Below are 18520 nucleotides of genomic sequence, written 5' to 3' on the forward strand. Positions count from 1 at the left end.
GGGTACTTTTTTTCGTCTGCAAATTTATCATCAGAAATGTAATATATGTAGAGTCGAAACGCACCGAAGATTGGGTGCCAATGGTCAAATCTTTCGGGTCTCGGCAGTTATTATGGGAGCCCATTGCAAATAATGTGGGTCTATATTGCGCGAAGTGCTGAAAGGAGATAGGGGCATTACGACATGCGAAGGGAATGTGGGCTATCATCCTCGGGTGAGCTTAGAAAATATGAAGAACTTGGACATAATCTAGACAACCATATCAGACTGTACTATATTTCGAACATAAAACCCCAAAATATTGAGTCCGCATCAAGAATCGATACTTTACTTACACGGTGTTGTGCATACATACACACGAGCACGTGTAAAATACATCGCATGACTACGAAAAAAAAAGCAAATACTCGTAAGCTCCGATAAAGTTAAAATTACACACATTCGTCGAGCTAAATACGTATTTACGATCGGTTAAAGTAGAATTAACTTAAAGCGTAATTCGTGATTTCAGCTGCGATTAAAGCATGTTCAATAAATTAGTATGAACTACTACAGACACACAACAATAAAAACATGTATATTATTCGAGCTTTAGAATGTTTACTTTTAAATAAAAAATTCAAGTCAGTGTTATTTTAAAAATAAATCAATTAATTTGGTTTGCTACAAATCGCTGCAAACTACGCGTCTTTTGTATATGCAAACTAAGCATATACAAAAGACGAGATATTCATTGGGTCGCGCAGATGACATTTCGATGTGCATTGATGATTGGCAATTATTAAAATTGAGTGAGATATTTCTGGCAAGTTTAAAAAGGCAAAAGTCGAGACAAAAGTATCAGAATCACAATAGATTGGGAATCTGACATAGAGTTCGCATAAGTGCGAGCAGTAATCGCGGCAAAATATATGCTTGCGAAAGAGACATCCATACGGTCGACATCGATACAAGTTTGAGTGAACATGCGGTCAAAAACTAGTGAATTTCGTCGAGACGAAAAATACCGAAATCGAAATGAGCATGCAGCCGCGTGTTTTGCAGCGATTTGTAGCGGAGCACAATTAATTGTATGACGTCGTGCGCTAGTTTCGTTTAGACGAAGTTGGGTGCTTGAAACAATTTAAATATGAGATTATTCAACATACAAAATCTGCATATGAAACATGATGTTTAGGGGCGAAATTACGATTTACGTGTTTAAAATTCATAATTTTATAATCTAAAGACGGTGTGCTGTTTTTAGGTACAAGCCGAGCTATCTCATCAAATGTTATAAACAAAAGGTGAAAGATGTGAGGTGAATCACAAAAAGTGACGACGAGAATGTACGCCGAATTTAGATTAGTTTATCGTGAGTTTTAATTCAAAGTGTAAATGTGTCACGGAGGAGTTGATATGCCGACAGTTATTATAAATTGCAACGAAATTATGTGAAGGAGTATAAAATTAATGCGAAACGTGAATGAAAATAAGTCTCAAGTTAATTAAAAAATATATAAAAAAAAGTTAAAGTTAATCGGCAGTGCGTGACCCGAAGTCAAGAATGAAATACAGTTTTTGGTGAAACTATGGGAAATGCGGAAAAAGGCTACGTGCTTTTGCTGAGTATTGTTTTTTCGATGATACAGCACATGGAGATGTTGGCAAGCACCGAAGCTCCGATATTAGGTATGAAATTTATTATATTACGATTTATTTGCATTCATTGTATCGTTGATATGCACGAATGAATGAACGAATGAATTTTTCCGCGCTCAAATGTTCGCTCTCGAAATTTTCACGTGATTTCCTCCGAGTCGGACCGAAAATTCAGACTGTAATTAAATTCAGCTCGTCGTCGTGCAAATATCGTCGAATTTATATTTTAATTCGAAAATTGTTTATTAAAGCCTAGGCATGCGCATTTAGAAAATGTAATACGATTTGAATTAAATTTCAATTCTCAACGCTTAGATTTTCGCCTATTGGAAATTGTCTTCTTGAGAGTAGTGAAGAGTGATTAACTTAAGGTGTGTTTGATATTTCACGTTAAATAAATATTCTTTGTTCGGCAGTTTGAAATTTCCCAGCAAATATTCAAAATTGTATTTAATCATTGACATTTTCTCGATTTAAAGAGAAGTTTCATAATATCCTTCCTTTTTAACAAAGTTTCCCCAGTGGGCACAGTTCAACTTTCAAATTAATTCATTTCAAACATTTTCATCGAATTTCAAGTATAAATTATTGTAGCAAAGTTGACACAATGAATAAATTAGAAATTTTGAAGTGCCTTAATTTTAATTCTAGTAAATAATATTCGCATTGAAATTCGATCGGTTTAATTAATAAAGATATATTTTCGTTTTCGAAAAGAAATCTTTATTTTAAAACGAAAATTTTTATTCATAATTAAAAGTATGTATGTCTTATGAAACACGGACCTGCTTTGAAAGATCCACTTTTATAAGTAGGACATGCGCAATTTTGAGCATTCTCAAAGGAATGTATGTATGTGAGTAAAGAGAGCATACAGAGACAGGATCCCTTGGGATGTAAATATTTTATTTGAAGTTGAATAACTCGATGCTTGCGAGTTGAAAAGTCGTTGCTGATTATATCCGTGCAACATTTGCTTATAAAATTTTAATGATTCAAAGTTTGTGTCATCTTATTTCAATCCCAATACATTTTTTTTTTTCAATACAATATCTAATGGATGATTTGTGAATGTGTTTCCGATTGGATATTCAGATCGTGATTATTGGTACGCGGAAGCACAAAGGGATCTGACAAAAAGATTGCAACACTATACGGGGAGGAAGCCGAAAGCGAGGTTCGTACGCGTTTTATTTAACTATATTATATGTTTTTGGGGCAGTTTGAGGATCACCGATGCGTATTTGTTGTTTATTGTTAATTGGGTTTTGCCACAACGTCAGTGTGTATATGTAATGAATTAATTTCAGGAACGTGATAATGTTTATCGGGGACGGCATGAGTCTGGCTACGGTAACGGCCGCCCGAGAACTTTGGATACAAAGGACCAAATTGGATTCTGGGTTTGGATCGACAATCGCATCAAGAACAAGAAGTGGTGAAGCCGCTGGACTAATATGGGACCATTTTCCGGCGGTCGCACTAGCCCAGGTAATAATTTCAATTTTGATAACTCTGTTTTCAAGTATTTCTTATCTATGTAACTATACTATGTCTATATTCATATAGTATGCATAATCTGTTTATGGAAGTTAGCGTTACGGAAGTAATAAACAAACTATGTGTCTTTAGTCTGTTAGTTTTCATTACGAAAGGGTTCACAGATGTTTATTTATTTGGAGAATATACTAAATTGCCAATGAAAATCATTAATTATAGTAAATTTTTTCAAAATACCTTAGCAATGATGTCTGCGTTCAAAAAAAATGAAACACAACTAAAAACATATTTGTCGTTTGTTTAATTGTTTAATTCAATTTTGAAAAAAAATATGTACGTGAAATATTATTTTTCATATAATTTTAATTAAAGAAAGCCATTGACATGAAATCTAATCAAAAATAAAAATGTAATTTAACCAAATAATTGAAATGTAATATAGTGTTTTTTTTAGGTAAAAACCCACTCATTCTATTGCATAGTAAACGTGTTCTATCTTTCTGTACTTTCCTACGTTCACTTTAATGTATGTACATAATAGTTTTTCATCTTTACTATCATGCGTCATCATTGGCAAATTTAATCATTCGTTTAAACATTTCCCATGCCAATTCAACTACATATACATATATAAGTTTTCCTTACAATACAATTAATACGATTCGTAATAATTTTTGTTTTAAATATAATTCAATACGGCCTGTATTTAAATACAGAACTTGGACAGTATTTTCATTTGATAGTGTCAGTAAATATATGATCAGTAAGTTGCGTATATTATGTAACTAGTTGTTTTACCCAGCTTCGCTCAGTATTTGTAATCTAATAGTAAATATTCATTTGTTTTTTTATTAAATTTATTTGAATCGAAAAAAATATAATATTCAACCAATTGAATTGTCGTAATAGAAACTTCGTTTTGTTTACGAAGTTCCCAACCAAAGATACTTACATACATACATACAAAGTCCCTTTCGAAATTATATATTAGATATACTGGCTACTGATTGCTTGACTATTGTGTTTGTCTAAAAATACTTACAAAATAAACAATAATAAATTTACTGACCGTTCATTTTAATTGACGTACATATGTATGTATATAGAACATTATTATCTCAAAATTTTCATAAGAATTACTGACCGTTTGAATTGTTACGATAAACTGTTCGACCAATAAAAACTATTATAATAATGTCCACTACATATGATAAGCTTTCAACATTTCGATGCTTTTTAAACTTTTATCATGGGAGATATTATTTATTTAAATCTAAATATTAGATAAAATTCTAGAATGGAATCTTAAATTAAAAATCAATTCCATTGCATTTTCAGACAAAGCTATTTTATTAATGCAGTCATTTGGCAAACAAAATTCACTTTTAAGTTTAATTTTATTTGAATTTATTTTTAAATTTAACCTAATTTGTTTTATTCAGTCGACGTTTTATTAGTCAGCGTTTTATATAGTAGTTTTATTAGTCGATTTGTTTTATTAGTCAGCAACAAGCGACGACAACATCAAATTAGTACGTGCCCTAGGAGAAGGGAACAAACTGCGGCATCTAATGTATTTGAGTTGGCTGGGAGCATTGAAGCTCAATTCTGCCAGAATTTAATGATTGCTCACCAAACCAACCAGTAATTTATAAAATTGTTTCACCGAATACATATACTCGAGGGAATTACATATAACCTAGTGCTCCAAGTATGTACGCACTTTGCTAAAGCCAAGGATATCGAACGTAAACCACCATGTCGGTATATCTGAGAAACCTTCTTTGTACTCTCTCGATTCCCAAACAATGGACCCTATCACCAGGGCTCCATATCATAGAAAAAAACTCAAGAATGCTTCGTACTAGCGAATTATATACCAAGGCACTCTGGAATGGTTTATAAAAAAAGATATAAAAACATATATAACTAAATGCAATATTTATTTTTATATGCTTTTATAATCCCTTAAAATAATTTATAGCACACCCATGTAAGTATACTAACCTGAAAAAACTACATGCCATAAATAATATTCCTTTAGTCACAGACATTACCATCAAACTAATCAGTAGATTCTATGACAGAATCACTAATAAACATATGTACTAACACACCTGTAAAGAGTCTCGGTGATTACAACAAAATGTATATACCCTTCAGGTATTTTTTTGATTTTTAAATGCTTTTTATTATTACGAAATTATGTTCACAATACATCTTATATCTATTTTAATAGCTACTGTTCTACTGATCATTTTCTATTTTACAATTTTAATTTAATTTGGTTAGTAATTACAGTATTATATTATTCTAATGTTAATCTAAAGCATAATAGGAAAAAGAGCTCAAAAACCTATTTACAATCCTTATAAATGTTCATAATACATCTAATACATAATATTAATTAAAGACTATCTAAAGTCGATGACCTAAAGCAGATTGTGTTTAGGTAATCTGTGTTTATACCTGAAGGGTATAGACATTTTGTTGTAATCACCGAGACTCTTCACAAGTGTGTTAGTATGGTTATTAGTGATTCTTTCATAGAATCTACTGGTTAGTTTGTTAGTAATGTCTGTAACAAACGGAATATTATATATAGCATGCAGTTTTTTCAGGTTAGTATATATGGGTGTATTATAAATTATTTTAAGGGATTTATTTTGTATTACTTGGAGCTTGGAAAGGTTAGTATTCGAGGCGTTATTCCATACAGGTGAAGCATAGGTTAATAATGGTAATATGAGCGCGCGATATAATTTTATTTTATTTAGCGTTGATAAAGAACTATGGCGATTAAATATTGGATATATTGAGGATATACCCCGCATCGCCTTGCATTTCGCTGCCTCAATGTGAGGTGCCCATTTCATTCTTTTATCAAACGTTACTCCTAAATATTTTATTACTGACTGCCATTTCAGACTTTCTCCAGAGGGGATTTTCAGATCTGAACTTGGCTTATGTTTTCTAACACTAAAGAATATGGCGTCTGTTTTGGTTTGATTAATTTGAATTTTCCACTTAGTGAAGTGTTCAGTCATTGTTTTAATTGCAAATTCAAGATTTTTAAGAATAGTGTCTGGTTTTTTGCTACTTGTGAAGCAAGCTGTATCATCTGCATATAGGGCTATGTGACAGTTTTTTGGAATAGGTATGTCATTTATATATATGGAGAACAAGAGTGGGCCAAGCAAGCTCCCCTGCGGAACGCCAGCTGCGATTATTTTTGGAGACGATAATTCATTATTTACGCTAACCACTAGCTTTCTACGAGTTAAGTACGATTTGATGATGAGAATTAGGTAGTTTGGTATTTTGTTAATAAGGAGCTTATGAATGAGTCCATCGTGCCAAACCGTGTCGAAGGCCTTTTCTATGTCGAGACATACCATTCCGGTACTTCTCTTCATATTAAAGTTCTTCGTCACGTGTTCAGTTAGTCTTGTTAGTTGTTGGGTCGTGGAATGTCCAGTGCGAAATCCAAATTGTTCATTTATTAATTTCTTATTTACGACTTTAAGTAAACGTGTGTAGATTATTTTTTCCAGAATTTTTGAAAGCGTGCAAAGTAAGCTAATGGGTCGATAATTGGCCGGGTTTTTTGAGCTTTTATCGGGCTTAAGTATGGGAATTACGTTGGCTGTTTTCCAGTATTCTGGGAAATACCCGGTGAGTAAACATGCGTTGAATATTTTAGATAGTGAGACTAAAGCTTTAAATGGAAGTTGTTTGATTGTGATGTTATCTATTGAATCTCGCCCAGGTGCCTTTTTATTTTTTAAATTACGTATTATATTTTGGATTTCACACGGATGCACCAATTTTATATTTTTAGTACTGTTAGTGGGAGTTTTTGTGATGATTTTAATGGACCGGTTGACTTTATTATGCGTTGGTATGTGATTGTAATGTTGTGTGAGTGTGTGATGTTTTTGGAAGGATTTTGATAATAGTTCTGCTTTGTCGCAATCACGCGTCACTGAGATTCCTGCATCATCTAATGGAGGAATCGAGTTTTTTGTCCTGCGAATCGCTTTAGCTAATTTCCATAGAGAGCCATCAACTGAGCTCAATTTTTCTAATTTTTTAGACCAAGCTTCATTTTTGATTTCTTTGATTCTAATTTTAATTTGATATGTGAGCTTATTAATTAATGTTTTCAATGCTGGATTTTTTGATGTTTGCCAAATTTTACGGAGTTTATTTTTACTTTTAATTAGATTTGCAACAAAGTCAGTTATCTCTAATTTGTGTTCAATGTATTGTGTCTTAGGTATGTGAAGGTGTTTGGATCGAGTTATTGATTCCGTTAGGTGTATTATGGAGCTGTCGATTTCGGTTTTGTTTGTGAGTGTGGTAGAAGTTAGAATGGTTTGGTCATTTATGTATGACTTGAACTCTCGCCAGTTAGCTCTCCCGTAATCCCAACTATGCTTGATGATTTCCTCGGGTTTCCCGTCGATTGAGAAGATTATCGGGAGATGATCAGACGACAGGGTTTGAAGGGCATTTGGTGTCGATATTTTTGGGCAGTTCTTGACGAGGACAAGATCTAGTGTGGATGGTTGTGAGTTATTTGTGGGATAGTGTGTGTATGTATCCGGATGAAGTAAGATTGTATCTGTTAGTTGAATGTATTTATAAAGAGTTGTGCCTTGTAGGTCAGTGTTTACGCAACTCCATAACGGATGTTTGGCATTAAAGTCACCAGCTACCACTACCGAACTACCAATGTTAAATATTTTGTTAAGATCGGATGCCAATAATCGTTTTTGGGGAGGATTGTAAGCGGATGCTACTATGTGATGGGTGTTGTTAATTGTTAGTTCGATGGCGGTTAGTTCTAAATTTTTTAGTGGCGGAGTTATTACGCGACAATGTTTAATTGACGATTTTATAAAAATGGCAACTCCCCCTCCATGCTGTTCTCGGTCTTCGCGATAGCAGTTAAAGTTAGGTAGGTTAATACGGATATGAGGTTTTAAGAAGGTCTCGGAGATTAAAACTATGTCAACACAGTACTCACCGATCGCCGACTCTAGTTCGTCAATCTTATTCTTAAGTCCACGAGCATTCCAAGCTAGAATGTTCAGGCGCCTCCCGTTAATCAAAGACATCGAGATATTCGACAAGCATGAGTGCCAGCTCTAGTTTGTCGGTGCAACCGCTGGCCTTGGCACGAATCTCCTGGAGGATCTTCAACATCTTCGTCATAGACGCCATGGAAGTTAGGTCTGTTGTTGGTTGAATGTTGGGATTGGTTGGTTGGTGGGGTTTTTTAGGGATATTTGGGATATTTGGTGAAGGAGTTTTAATGGTCGGTAGCTTTGGGAAGTTATGATCGTTAACGACCGGGATATTTTGTGGCTGCGCCACTGGGAGTTTCCAAGGGTTGGCTTTGACAATTGATGCTCGATTCTTCCTCGATTCCAGCATTTTCAGATAGCTCTGTCTTTTTGGACAGTCTTTGAAGTTAGCGGGGTGAGATCCTGAACAGCCTGAGCAGACAGCAGGGGTAACTATTCCTTGATTGCATTGTGCGGTGAGGTGAGTGCCGGCACATTTGACGCACTTGGCCTGCCGATTGCAGTTTTTCGCAGCGTGTCCATATTCTTGGCATCTGAAACATTGAGTAATATTTTGTGATTTACTAGTATATTTAACGACACTGACCTTTGTGTAACAGATGTACCGGATTTCTTTAATCTTCTTTGCCGATACCGATGGCTCGAAGAACACCAAGTATAGCTCGGTGGCGTTGCTCCTAGGCTCCTTCGTCTTCATCTGTATGACTTTGGTTACAGGGAATCCCTGTCTGATGATGTCATCTTTAATATCAGCTTCCGGCAATTTCGGCAAGCCACGTACGACACTTTTTATTTCCTTTTCCTCCTTCCTGGAAAAGGTATGGAATTGTCGGTCTGGTGTCAATCCATCCCGAAGTTTTTTAAAGTCTTCAAGACTTTTACATTGTATCTTGACATTATTTTGACCAATGTAAGTCATTGTGAAGTCTTTTATAAACTTCTTGATCGACTCGATCATGCTGCCGTGAGTGCCAGTAGCTGTCATGATGATGGGCGGGATTCTTCCACCGCTTCTGGGGACATCGGAAACTTCCAAGAGCCCTTCAAATTTGTTTTTCTCCTGAATTTTAAATTCAGGAGCAACATCTTTCACGTTCTTTGCCGTATGTTTTGGAAACTGCCACTCGGTCTCCATCTGAGCGGTCTGAGAGCAGCCTGGTTGAGGAGCTTCGGTTGTAGTTATCAGTGTGTTCTTAATTCGCTTTTTCAGGTTGGATCCTCGCATGGTGCCAACATGTGTTCGTTTGGTGTTCGTTTTGTGGGGGGTGTTTGTTTTGTATGTTAAAAGGTGTGGGTTTTTTGACGGTATGGCGTATCGCTGTAATATGAGCGCTCGCACAGAGAGTACGTCTTCGGCACGTCCGTTCTCACGGAGCGTCGAGTGACGAGTGATACCCTTCAGGTATAAAAACGGATTACCTAAACACAATCTGCTTTAGATCATCGACTTTGGAGAGTCTTTCGTTAATATTATGTACATATAAGATGTATTATGAGCATTCATAAGAATTGAAAATAGGTTTTTGAGCTCTTTTTCCTATTATGTTGTACATTAACATTAGAATAATATAATACTTTAATTACAAAAATAAAATAAAATTGTAAAATAGAAATGATCGATAGATCAGTAGCTATTAAAATGATCAGTAGATCAGTAGCTATAAAATGAGATGCATTGTGAACATAATTTAGTATTTAAAATTATAATAGTAGTAGCATTTAAAATCAAAAAATATATATATAAATTTCATTGTTTATAAATTATGTTTAAAATAAATCTTAGGTATATTCTAATAGCAACTGATCTATGTAGTTATCCATATCTATTTCACACATTATTTTTCATGTTTTTATTTGGATGCGGTGCATCCGCTCTAAAATCGCCAGACAAATTGAACGACAGATTAACGGACGGCTGCTTTAAATGCAATTCTCATCTTCTCGAATGATAGATTGCACATCAGATGACGGGCAAACTTTCGATGTGCACAGATGCAATTATTAAAATGGTAATTATTAAAATTAAGTTGGATCTTTCAGGCGAGTTTAATAAGGCAAGATTCGATAAGTTCCGAATCTTGCCTTATTAAACTCGCCAGAAAGATCCAACTCAATTTCAATAATTGCATCTGTGCACATCGAAAGGTTACTCGTCATCTGATGTGCAATCTATCATTCGAGAAAACGAGAATTACGTTTAAAGCTGCCGTTCTGTTAATCTGGCGATTTTAGAGCGGATGCACCAAACCCTGTTATTTATATATAGTATGTATTATCTCATTTTAATGTTTGTGCAAAATATAATAAAATGGTCAAAAATCTATTTACAATTCTTATAAAATTTCAAAATACATTTAATACTTATTTTTAACTCAATACTCTTTAAATCGTGTTACTGTTACTTGTATTTATACCTTGTTGTATGTAAATCACAGAGATTTTTCACAATTTTATTTAGTTTGGATATTACTGATTATGTCATAGAATTTCCTGGTTTGTTATATAAAAAAGATTTTTAGATAGTATACAATGAAAATGTGTCCAAGTTAGGATTAGTTTACGAAAAAGAGTTTTTTTTTTAATTTGAATTTTTTACGGGAAAGGGATTCAAGGGTGAATGACATGGCGAAAATGTTCAGTAGTAGAGCTGTCGAACAACGTGTCCTACATTTGATCGGGTATCTGGGGCTTTATCGCCCCCATCTCATCGGCTCGACATTGAAAAGTGCTACGTCATCAGCTCAAGGATTACTTTTTTGTTCAGACGTACAATCTGAATGCCCAGACTGGAGAGTCATCGGCTTGCGCGACCGCCCTTTTGTGCGGCGTTAAGACCAACTATGAGACTTTGGGCCTCGACGGAAGGGCTCGCTTCGACAACTGCTCCTCGTCCTTCAACGCGAGAGTGTCCTCGATCCTAGAGTGGGCCCAGCAAGCCGGTAATAATAACCCTCTACCCGCTCAATAAAGAATACTCGTTATCAGCAAGATTTTCCGTCCCTTGTTTAATTTAATTTTTTTTTTGCTTCGACAGGGAAATCGACAGGATTCGTGACGACGACCAGAGTGACGCACGCTACCCCTGCAGCCCTCTTTGCCCATTCCCCATCCCGATATTGGGAGGACGACAGCAAAGTCCCTCCTGCCAGTCGGAAATCTTGTAAAGACATTGCGCTTCAACTTGTCGACAACGAGCCTGGGAAAAATATCAATGTCAGTAACTTTTTAAATCGTTTAGAGTTTAATTAAATTTTATAATAGGTACCTTTCGATACATCTCAAAATTATATATCTTTACACAGTAGCCTGAAATGTTTGGTTATACCACCACAGCTCAAGTCGGCAACTGCACGTAAGTAGCAGTTTGAAAAATATTCATAAGTATCTACATTATACATATAGCTATATGGACACGTTCATATTTTCCGTAATATGTACGTGGTGTATCCGTTAAAGCAGTAACCGCCACGATCTATTCAACCAGCAGAATTGACTAGTACTTCGCATATAATCCTTTGAACAAAGTATTAGTTAGCATATAATGCTTTCAACAAAATAGTAGTTAGCATATAATGCTTTGAAAAGTCACGAGTTCAAATCCTACGGGTTTCCGTTGGCCAGACCTTGGACTTGTGACTCCAAGTCGATCGTTTCCTATCAAAATTTGTCAATTTATCTGATTTTCATTGAAACGGTTCCAACAAATTGGCAACCTTACCCATTTTCTCGCAAAATCTCGAGTTTTCAGCAGTCTCGAATTTCGTTGAATTGTACAAAAGCCTGCAAATTTACAAAAAAATTACCATAAATGTCTCTGTGGATGTTAATTGATATGTATTTATTGAATTTCGCTGAATTGTTTAAAAATGCTGCAAATTTACAAATTTGACCGTAGATTTCTCTGTTTATATTAATTGATATACATATATTTACCTTGTATAATACTGATAATATGTACTTGTATCAAATGTACAATGTTTTTGACCAGGAAGACGCATTGAGGTTAGCTGTTAGACCTTTCTGGTATAAATTAAAAATTAATAAATGATAAAAATATTATTATACAGCAGTACATGTCACATATCAAGCAGAATTTTTGGCCTCTTTGGAAATATGTATCCATGCATTGTATCGTCATAAAAGCAAGTGGACCCGTACTAATGAAATTGCTGTCATGTGCATGTGAATATTTTCGGAATCGACACTTATAGTCAAACATTGTACATATTATTCAAGGCGAATACGAAAACAATTACCACTCAAAGATACATCTATGGACAGATTTGCATCATTTATACAAATCAGTGAAAATCGAGATGCTGAATAACTCCAATTTTTGCGAGAGGGTTAGGACAGGGTTGCCAATTTGTTCAATGAAATCAGTCAAATTGGCACACTCTGATAGGGAACATATCCAGCAGCACACACCAGGGATAAAACACGTGACCACACAATTGAAAGCATCACATTGATCTATGCTGCTGGTTATATAATATATGTATATAGAAAGAAAATGGTTATTTGCAAAATACTTGATTGAATAAACATATTTCAATATAATGTGTTACATGTATTTAACAGTTCAAATTTAATTGGAAAACAAAGCACTTGAATATAAATATAAAATGTATGGATAATTTATAAATTGCATATAAAAAAATACTTTAAATGTATTGTATTATTTTCATGCTGTAAATGGAGTGAAAATTCGTTTAAAATAACTGTCATGAACAATATGCATATTCGTGTACCTTGGTATACGTAAGTGACAGGTAGCTAATGAGTTTTGCTTGTTACTATTGCCAATAAATACCCATAATATAATACGCTTTGGCATAATTCAAGGTCGGTATCAAAATTTTGTGTATTTACATTTGTTACAACACGTGTATCCGATACGTTATGGTCGAAATTATTTATGATTATATGAAATTATATTATGCGATATAATAAAAAGGCCACGCACAGATAGCGATGAAAAAAATGTCCTATGGGCTAATTACGTCAACACACAAAAAAGGTTATTACCTCGACGAAAAATATGATTATTACAGGTGGGAGCTTTCGTGTCGTAAAAAAAGCTCATACGTCAAAAATACGTAATTTTATATTACTGACAGTTATAAAACCGTAATAAATTTATGGTGAATTCCATTTACGATTGATATTTGTTTGTATTACATAAAATATAACCAAATCTGTGTGAAAGTTTATTGTTTTTATTTGATACAATGTATGGTCCCTTATACCAACTAAACGTTAACGACAGTGCGAAAAATATTTTTCAGTACATACATACATATATATTCATAGACAAGTTCCTTAATGGGCCAGTGACATGCTGTAATGCAGTAAGCGACAGTATCTATTCATATCATACAGCAGTACATGTAACGGAAAGATAAATAGCAGAATTGTTTTTTTTGGCCATTGTGGAAATATTCACGTATGCCATACTACAAAATATACGTTTTGAAGCTATCATTTTCTAGCAAAAGATATGAAAATTCAATTACATAGATATGAATGTTATATAAAGCACACAATTGAGACATTTTACTATACATCTATAACGTAACAAAATTTGTTTTCAGGTGGAATTTGATTTAAAAGGAACTGTTCTATTCAATTTCCCGCTTTTTTCACTTATGCATCAAGGGACCGATGTAATGAATCACTTTTTATAGGTCATTTTGGGTGGCGGTAGAAGACACTGGCTGCCCACAGTGGCTCGAGATCCAGAACAACCCTCTCTCGAGGGGAGGAGATTGGACGGAAGAAATTTGATAGACGATTGGTTGAGAGACAAGAAGCGTCGAAAGCTCAGAGGAGAATACGTATGGAACAAAGAGCAATTCGACGCCGTCGATCCGGACAAAGTCGACTATTTACTCGGTGAGTTACTTGTTTTCTCAAACGTGCATTCTTTGTTATTACCGGCGAGCATTTTTTTTTATCTAACTCGATAGGATTATAGAGGACATAAAGAGGGGGAGGGAAAAAAAAACAAAAATACATAGAGAAGACGTTCAATCTTTTGCGGATGAAATGTACGACACGGATGAATGGCGAACATTGTGTGACAGTGATAAATTAAAACTGTGCCCACACATGACGAAACGATGTAAGGGGGTGGTGGAAAAGAAGTTGTGTTGGTGGATAAATTACTCGTAATTTATCACAGGACATATCAATTCAATAATAATATTATAAGAAGTCATGGGATCCCTCTCGTTTTTCTGAGGACACCTCAAAGAAAGCGTGATAAATTGTTAAAACAGACTGTAAAGAAATTCACTATCATTTTTCATACATCGATATTATTATAGATGGCAGTGAAGGAAAAAACCTATATTTCATAGACGTTTTCATTACAATAACATATTAAGTGTATTAATCAACCGAACATATAATCAAATTCATATAATTACTGTCTGGGAACTACATATGTATGTATCAATATTCCCAAGGTATTTATTATTCAGTGAAGCTGAACTGTCCGAATTAAAATATAAACGTTTATATTTTAATGCGCAGTTTCAATATTGCTTCATCATTGTAAATATCTTTGACAATATCATTTTTGATCGATATTATAGATTGTTAAAATGAAGTTTGTATTTAGTTTTATATTAAGAACTGGAAGCAAAGTTTACAAGTTTTAGAAGGAATGAAATTCTAGCACACTATATAACCAAATTAAGCTCAAATACACTTTAAAAATACCTATAATAGCTAGATGTGCTGTCGGTTTTTGCAAATGAGCAATAGCTATCTATTTTCAAGGCGAACTTCAGATGAAGTAAAAATCTTCACAAAAATTTGACATTTTCTCTCAACCCTAATATGTATATTTTAGATAACAAACTTTAATAAAAATGATGTAAATTTGACTTTTATTCCCGAGCCCTGTGCTTGCTTATCTATTGCAGCTTAAACTAAAAATTAATTGACAGACCCAGACCCCATATTCAAATTCAATGGGTCGAATTTAGTAAAGATCGATTAGTTTTCGCTACGGGAAATAAAAAACTTTACGCTCAGTGTTATCGTATAAAAACATGTTTCAAAAAAGTTTCAAATTTTATTCCATGACTATTATACGACTATCCACGAAAACTCGAGATTTTCACAAACTTTAATACAAATACTGAATGTTCATTTATTGATATGGTAACCAAGTAAACAAATACCATTTATCCAACATAAAGTGGGTTAAAAATTGATTGTAAGAATCCTGTTCCACTAGTGCCTTTGTCTTAGGAGCTACGGAATTCAACTCCTTGGAAAAGCGGAGATATTTTTCTTGGAAAGCACTTTATTAAAATATTAAATTAAATGGCGAAATGTATAATCCCTCATCTCAAAGGAATTAATTATTTTGGGTCGTGAGCTTTTTCTGTTTTTTAAGCTTAGAGCAAACAAATACCCGTAAGCTCACCTCTTCTAAGAACTGACTTCACAGTAAACTGCCTCTATATTTACTCTGATGCAAATATTGATGAAACAAATCTTAAAACATTCATAATATGTATGCATATACGAGTACATACATATTTTAATATGTCTTATGATTTCTTTAAAACGATTTTTTACTAAATAAATATCGATGTTACGTAATTTTTTTAAGTTGACAGAAAGTGGCACCTCCCCTAATACGAAGGTGTCCTCTTTTTTTGGATTTAATTATCTCCTAAGCGATTCATAGGATAAGACTAAAACTTTGTTAGATGTATTAGGTATGATATTACAAAAGCTCATACAAAATATTTTTACCTCAAATGGAAGTAGTACTTTAACTCTAAAGTCTAGACCAGTGGTTCTCAGGCGAAATTTTACCGTGGCCGCACAGGTGATAATAGTGGTCCCATGGAAATGTCTGGTGGCCGCATCAAATTTAATAAAATAAATTAAAGTTACAAAAAAAGTGGACCAATTTATTCATAAAATAAAATAAATTTTAACATTTTGGTATCTATTTATTTAATAATAATGCAAATGGAAATTGCTCAATACTCCTTTCTTCCAATGCAAGCCACATTGCTGCTTCTAAGTTTGCGTCTGTCAGCTGGTTTCTAAATTTGCTTTTAATAAAGTGCATTACACTGAATGATCTTTCGCAATATACGGTAGTGGGAAAAATAGACAATATTAATAAAGCAATTATTGCCAAATCTTTATATTGGTTTGTTTCATTGTCAACGTATATTTCCGACCAACATTTTTGAACCGAAATATTATTAAAATGGTTATTAAGTACTTGATAATGACTTATTTCTAATAATTCATATTTTACATTAGCCCAGTGAATTAATCTCAATACTGAAAATGATTTTAATCTATTTTGTAGTACTATGAAATTTTCATTTGTCATCATAATAAAAGGCTTCCCCTTTTATTATGATGACAAAAGAAACAGGTTTAAAAAAATTCAATTCTTTGAACCTTTTATCAAGTTCCAGATTCAGAGATTTAAGACATTCTATTATTTTAAGTTTTAATTTTAATTTTGAAGCTGTGTCTGTCATCTTATCTATCAAATAACTAACAGAAGATAAAATTGAAAAATTGTCATTTTCAACTTCTGTCACAAGGCTTTTCGCTATATTATTTAGTTTGTCAATGATGAGCATGGTTTCTATTATTGTTAAGTTACTTTTTTGTAGTTTTTAAAATATATTTAATTTGTTTTAAATATTAGTATTATTTACTTTTAAGTCGCTGGTGGCCGCAGTAAAATCCACTAGTGGCCGCACTTGAGAACCACTGGTCTAGACAGTCAAGGTTTTTCTCCGAAATATTTTATTTTATTGAACTGAAATTTAATATTTAGAGGTTTTAGCATAATATCAAGTAACAGAAAATTATTGAAGATCGTTGATAGTAGCAGTTTACTCTTTTTCGATTTTTACTTTATCTACATTGTGCGTAGTAGTTTTGTTTTACATGTTAATATGTATTTAATCACAGTAAGGTTTTTTTTAAATATATAATATAGTTAAAGAGTCAAATATAAATTCATTTATGACTGTGTGTTTCGCATTGCTAATAAAACACATCGCTAAAAAACATCGAAAAAAATAACGACAGTCGCTCGCATGGCAGCATCGTGCACCGAGCGCGAGCTCCTTTTGTTTTTATTTAGAACATAAATAATTTTTATGGAGTTAATCAGTGAAGAGAAAAACCCTGAGCTGGAGTTGATAGCATAATCAAATATGTATGCCATCCATTTTAATCAAGAAGGCAATGCGAACGAGACAGACATCCGCTCAGAGGGAAAAAGACGGACTTCTAGGGGAGGGTTAGGACTTGGGAACGAAAACAAAAATAGGTCCACGGGAGCAAGATTGGCCCGCGGTATTTACTGCCGACGATGGGGTGGCACCAACGTAATCCCACAGGCCCAGTAATGGAATAAAGAAAGGACCCCTTCGCGTAAGAAAACGCGATTTTTTATTCCGAGTGTTTCCCCGTTCAAATCCCGCACCGGGATCTCACGGATTGGAGGTCGCATACCCAACGAGATCGCGATCGCTCTCAAAATCCGAATTAACCATTCTCCACGGTTGTTTAAGGCCTTTTGTGCCATCTTAAACATTTGACGCACAGGTACGTGTGCTAAAAATCGGCCTTGGCATTTGACTGATATTCGCGTGCTGTGTGTCCCGAACACGTGTCTAAAGACATATAGTTCTTTACGAGTGCCAGAACTATTCCGAGCACGCTTGAATTGCGATGATATATATACGTAGTTACGTCTCTTACGCGTATGGAATAATAATATATTTTTTCGAATTTTTTTCCGCGTTTGGAAAATACAACGCCAATTATTGCACGAAAATTGTTGTGTAATAAAAGGAGTCGTAATATTATTTATACTGAAATAAAAATGCAAGCGCTCCTAGTACAAAAAACCGTAAGCTGTCTTCAATATATGTACATATGTATGTCATTCAATAAAATAAAATATAAGAGCCGTTACATTTAAAAGTGGCGGAAGTCCAATTTTCAGTAACAAAAACACTATTTCTGTTTGAATTAATTTAAAAATCCCTTCATTTAATTCGATATGTCCAGAATCTCGGAAAAGGAGAATATATTATATGTATTTCAGGCCACTAATATTTTTAAATATTGTTAAACGCAAATCATGTTTAGTGAGATTATTATTACTTTTTTTTATTGTTTTACGCAAAGATAGATTTGAAAAAGTTTTAAGAAAAATTTACGTATTTTTTTTTTGACCAAAAGCAAAGTTTGCTGAGAGCAATGATAATTATTTA

General features: G+C 34.0%; 1 protein-coding gene across 1 annotated transcript in view; it reads left to right on the forward strand.

Annotated features, from left to right (window-relative positions):
• The first annotated feature begins 1246 nt into the window (after nt 1–1246).
• The window catches only part of LOC143917967 (alkaline phosphatase-like), a 37165-nt gene continuing 19891 nt past the window's right edge, over nt 1247–18520 (forward strand). The window contains exons 1-6 of the mRNA XM_077439606.1: nt 1247–1671; nt 2737–2818; nt 2952–3132; nt 10999–11173; nt 11269–11447; nt 13922–14129. Of these exons, the coding sequence (XP_077295732.1) occupies nt 1572–1671; nt 2737–2818; nt 2952–3132; nt 10999–11173; nt 11269–11447; nt 13922–14129 (925 nt within the window). The 5' untranslated portion in view covers nt 1247–1571. The remainder of the gene's footprint in view (nt 1672–2736; nt 2819–2951; nt 3133–10998; nt 11174–11268; nt 11448–13921; nt 14130–18520) is intronic.

Source organism: Arctopsyche grandis, chromosome 10 (assembly GCF_051622035.1).
Source record: "Arctopsyche grandis isolate Sample6627 chromosome 10, ASM5162203v2, whole genome shotgun sequence".
In the NCBI taxonomy this organism is placed as follows: domain Eukaryota; kingdom Metazoa; phylum Arthropoda; class Insecta; order Trichoptera; family Hydropsychidae; genus Arctopsyche; species Arctopsyche grandis.